Source organism: Bison bison, unplaced genomic scaffold, assembly GCF_000754665.1.
Source record: "Bison bison bison isolate TAMUID 2011002044 unplaced genomic scaffold, Bison_UMD1.0 scf7180017864243, whole genome shotgun sequence".
In the NCBI taxonomy this organism is placed as follows: domain Eukaryota; kingdom Metazoa; phylum Chordata; class Mammalia; order Artiodactyla; family Bovidae; genus Bison; species Bison bison.
The window spans coordinates 113,695-118,339 of NW_011494815.1; the positions used below are offsets into that span (position 1 = coordinate 113,695).

A 4,645-nucleotide genomic window follows, 5' to 3' on the forward strand; every position below is an offset into this window, starting at 1 on the left:
CTCTGTCGACCCCTTCTTCTCCTGCCCCTAATCCCTCCCAGCATCAGAGTCTTTTCCAATGAGTCAACTCTTCACATGAAGTGGCCAAGGTACTGGAGTTTCAGCTTTAGCATCATTCCTTCCAAAGAGCACCCAGGGCTGATCTCCTTTAGAATGGACTGGTTGGATCTCCTTGCAGTCCAAGGGACTCTCAGGAGTCTTCTCCAAGACCACAGTTCAAAAGCGTCAATTCTTCAGCACTCAGCTTTCTTCACAGTCCAACTTACACATCCACACATGACCACTGGAAAAACCGTAGCCTTGACTAGACGGACCTTTGTTGGCAAAGTCATGTCTCAAAGTAGAGTTGTTTAAAAAGATATTAAGAGGATCAGGGTGGGATTGGGGTTAGTCTGGGGTGGGGCCAGAGCAGGGTGAGGTCAGACTGGGGTCCGTAACCCTGGCAATGGACAGGGAGGTGGGGATCCCCAAGGCCTAGGCCAGCCCACGGCTCTTCTCTGGCTGCTGCTACTGAACGTGGACACCCTGGAGCTGCGAGGGTCCCCAGCCAAAGCAGCCCCCTGGCCGGAGTGCAGGCGAAGGGGGAGCGTTGAGGGGTGGCACTCTGACTTGGCGAGCACAGCGGTTGGCTCCGGGAGTTACAGGTGCATTGGGGCCTCCATTCGGGCCAAGATCCCCTAGCCTACAGGGCCTGAGGGCGGCCGGCTGTGACCAGGGCCTGGTGAGTCACTAAGTCTCATCGTTTCTCAGCCCTTCCCTCCAACCAGACAGCCGAGATCCCCTCCACACAGGTGGGTCAGGCCCTCCACTGTGAGGCCTCTGGGTGGGAAGAGACCCAATCCCTTTGTGGGGCTGTGGGAGAGGGGACTAGCAGGGTCTGGCCGGGAGGTTAGAGGCTGGTTGGAGGAAAGTTCTAGGACTACTGGGTGAATGGGCCTGAGTCCAGGGAGCAGGGGTGTCATTCCCCTCACTGAGGCCCTGGGAGCCCAGGCCCTAGACCAGGATGCCCAGTCTCAGGGGGCCTGGGCACACTCCTGCCTCCCAGGTGTGAGTCCCTGAACCAGGGCTGTCCCCATTAGCCCACTCCTTCTTCTTTTAGAAATGGAGACTCCTGCAGAGTCAGAGAGGGGAGAGAATTGCCCCAGATCACACACACCACAGACTTCTGCCTGCAAATCTCCCTCCCTAAGACATGGGGTAGAGTGGAGAGAGCACAGGCCCTTAGAAGCCATGATCTTGAAAAAGTAATGTTGGCAACTTCTGAGACCTTTAGTTCTTTGATGTACAAGATAAGGCATTGAGGCGTGCTAGATGAGGGAAATGAGCTGTGTGTCATGCCCAGCACTTGGCAGCCTTGCTCAAGGATGTCCATCTGCCTGGAGATGTTCCTGGGAGCTGGTGCCCCCCCCCACCCCGGACTCCTGGGTCCTCATTCTCACAGGGCTTGATGTGTTGTGCTCTGCTCTCCAGTCCTCAGTGGCAGCCAGTGAAGGCAGAGTACAAGTAGCCCTGTCATTTTGGCTAGGCTGCTGGAGGCCAGGCCTTGATTTTCCCATATGTGAAACAGGGAGGCTTTCCTGGTTGCAACATTTGGAGTACCACCAGTGTCTCTATTATAGGCAGCAGGAGAGTCCCACAGTGTGTGGGAAATCCAAGGTGATGGGAGGATCTATGGTGGCCGGGACGTGGAGACTGGCCAGTGGCTATGGCAGGCCAGCCTGCGGTCCCAGGGCTCACACTTCTGTTGAGCTGTCCTCATTAACTCCAGCTGGCTTCTTTCCACTGCCCACTGCGTTCTCAAGTGAGTCTCCTTCCTAGGCTGCAAGCACAGGCTCTGGCAGGGGAGGGGGATGCAGGGGAAGAAGAGAAAAGGGGGATGGTGTCCCACGTTGGCTCCTCTGGGCTTTCCTCTGGGCAGTCTGTGGCCTTCAGAGGCATGTCATTCCTGCCTTTGGCCTGTGTACCCTCCATGTGGACTGTCCTCTCCGCTCACCTACCCACATCCTCCTCATGCTCTGCCCTCGGTCCCTGTGTCTGTTCCCCAACACAGGTGTGTGTCAGGAGACTGGCAGTGTCAGTCCTCACTGTCATTTGCTGTGGACCCATCTCAGATCACAGCTTCTTCTCAGTGTCCCCTTATTTCCAGGTGTCAGACTCTAGATGGAGGCCTGGGACCTCATGTGTGACCAGCAGCTGAACAATTCTTCCTATTACTCCTGCAAAACTGTGTGCCCAGGAGGAGTCATGGTCACTGGCGTGCATGTGGGGAGCCGTGGTGCCAGGCTGCATAAGGGGGAGGTGGGCTCCCTGCGAGAGTGACAGGGCTGCTCAGGAGTCTAATTCACCTAGCCAAGAGGGGCTGGCTCAGTGGCTGGCTTCTGAATGGATGAGGATGGGTTACCAGGGAATTCAGGCATCAAGCCCAGGTCTGGGCACTGGAGCTTTGAGGGCTCAGAGTCTATCGGCACCCACTCTGTGCCATGTTCCGTGCAAGGCCCTCAGTGGCATCAGGAGTGGCAAATCCCACGTCACCATGTCTCCATCCTGTCAGAAGAGAAAGCCCATCATGGATGAGAAGGGCAAAGTAAATGGGGTGAAGGTTTGGGAGAAGGTGTGTGGAGAGGGAGGGCTTGCTGGAGGGGAAGGGTTGGGTGAGGGGAACATGAGAGAGGGTCTCCAAGCAGATAAGCTGTGAAGACAGTGAGGGAGGGGGGAAGATTCAGCACCTGTGTTGGAGGAACAAGGAAAGGTTCTGTTTCCTGCCTTCATTTGCTCATTTATTTAATGAATCTTTTGCAAGTCCTTGTAACTCAGTGGAGAAGCAGGCATTGGGCAGTTAGGTGTTGAAAAAAGGGGATGGTTAGGAAGAGTGTGGGGCCAGAAGGTGGGTTGTATGGAGTCTCGGGAAGGGTAAAGTTAGAGCTGGGACTGAGCCAGAATACCTGCTGTGTACAATCAGAAGGTCTTCATTTGATGAACTCACAGAGCTTTCCAGAACAAGGATTGAGTGCTTCTGCAATTCTAGTGTGTGACGGAGAAGCCAGCCATATGTTTCAAACTATAAGTAGGATATCAATTAGCCTCAAGAAAGAAGGCCTCCTGAGCATTAGAAATGGAGAGACAGAAGCTGTCTGGCATCACGTGGAGCAGAGGTGTCCAGAGGGGTATAGCCAATTAGATGAGGATGCAGGGAAAGAGCTTGTCCCCACTTGGAGATGATGGTGACAGTGCGCCTTTCCTTCTCCAGGAAATCCAAAGCCCCGTGGAACTACGGGGTCTGTTAGGAAGCACCCAGCTGTACCAGCACACCCAGCACACCCGGGAGGTGTCTGTAAGCCGGATTATCACACACCTAGACTCAGAGAAGTTACATCCCTTTGGGAGTGGCATCGCCATGTTGCAGCTGCTCTTTCCTGTGAACTTCACCTCCTACATCATCCCTGCCTGCCTCCCAGTCCCTGGCATGAAGCTCCCCAGTAACTCATCCTGCTGGATACCTGGCTGGGGGATGCTCACCGAGGAAAGTGAGGGGGTGTGGTGGAGTTGGAGCGGGGGATGAGAATGGGGAGGAGGAGGAAGGGGAGAAGGACAGAGGAGCAAAGAAGGGAGGTGTGTCTCCGCCTGAGGGGTCCCCAGGCAAAGGTCCCCTTGGCCCACTATGCTTCATTTTCAGAGGACTGGACCATTCTAGTTCTAGTTCTGAAAGTGTGTGATTCTAAAGCTTTGGTGTTCCCTAAGTGTAAAGCTCTGAAGTCTGGGAATCTTTGACTTTGGAATCAAGAATCTGAGTTCTTGAAGTCTTTCTGGTTCTTGATTCCAAGGTTTAAATCAACCATAGATCTGAATGACTTGATCCAACTCAAAGATCAAGGTTGAGACCTGACTCCTTCCAAGTCATTGACAAACTCTCTGATTGCCCAGTGCCATAGGAGGCGCTTGGGAAAAGTGGTAAGAAAACGCAAGTATGACCTCTGACCTCTGAGGCTGCCTGATCAATTCCAAACCTCGCTTTGCTCTTCTCCCAACCCAGTTCAGTCATCTACTTTGCAGGCTGATTAGGTGAACTGAATGACACAGGAAAAAAAAGTGTATTTTTTAAATTTGAAAGTGGAGAGATGTAGGCAAAAACTTATGAGAAAGAGTTTTTATTAAAGAAAAACTTTAATAATTTGGTGAAATGCTTATGATACATAATTAGGGAGGGAAAGAGTACTTATTTGTAATTATTAAGTTGGGTCATAATTTGATATGGTGTTTCTCTACAGAGGTACTACAGGCATTTTGAACTGATGCTGTCTTCATTGGGTGGGATGTTCCAGCATCTCTGGTCCTTGCCTGTTAGTATGTCACTAACACGCCCTAATCATAGGACAAACAACCAGGTCCGCAGCATTCTCACACCACACACACACACACATACACACACACAATACACAATACACAGACACACACACAACACATATATACCACACTTCACACACACACAAAAGCACAGTACAGAGACACACACACACAGACGCACATACAGCACATGTATACACATTTCACACACACACACACAGACTGGTTCCTCCTGAGGTCAGGGACCCTGTCTTTCTTGTTTCAACATCCCAGTCCGTGCCCCAGGCAGGGCCTGACACCTGGT

General features: G+C 52.5%; 1 protein-coding gene across 1 annotated transcript in view; it reads left to right on the forward strand.

The window, feature by feature from the left end:
* The window catches only part of LOC104993724 (ovochymase-2-like), an 85,923-nt gene that overhangs the window by 28,958 nt on the left and 52,320 nt on the right, over positions 1–4,645 (forward strand). The window contains 4 exon segments of the mRNA XM_010847101.1: positions 1,568–1,657; positions 1,660–1,801; positions 3,248–3,273; positions 3,276–3,524. Coding sequence (XP_010845403.1) covers positions 1,568–1,657; positions 1,660–1,801; positions 3,248–3,273; positions 3,276–3,524 — 507 coding nt within the window.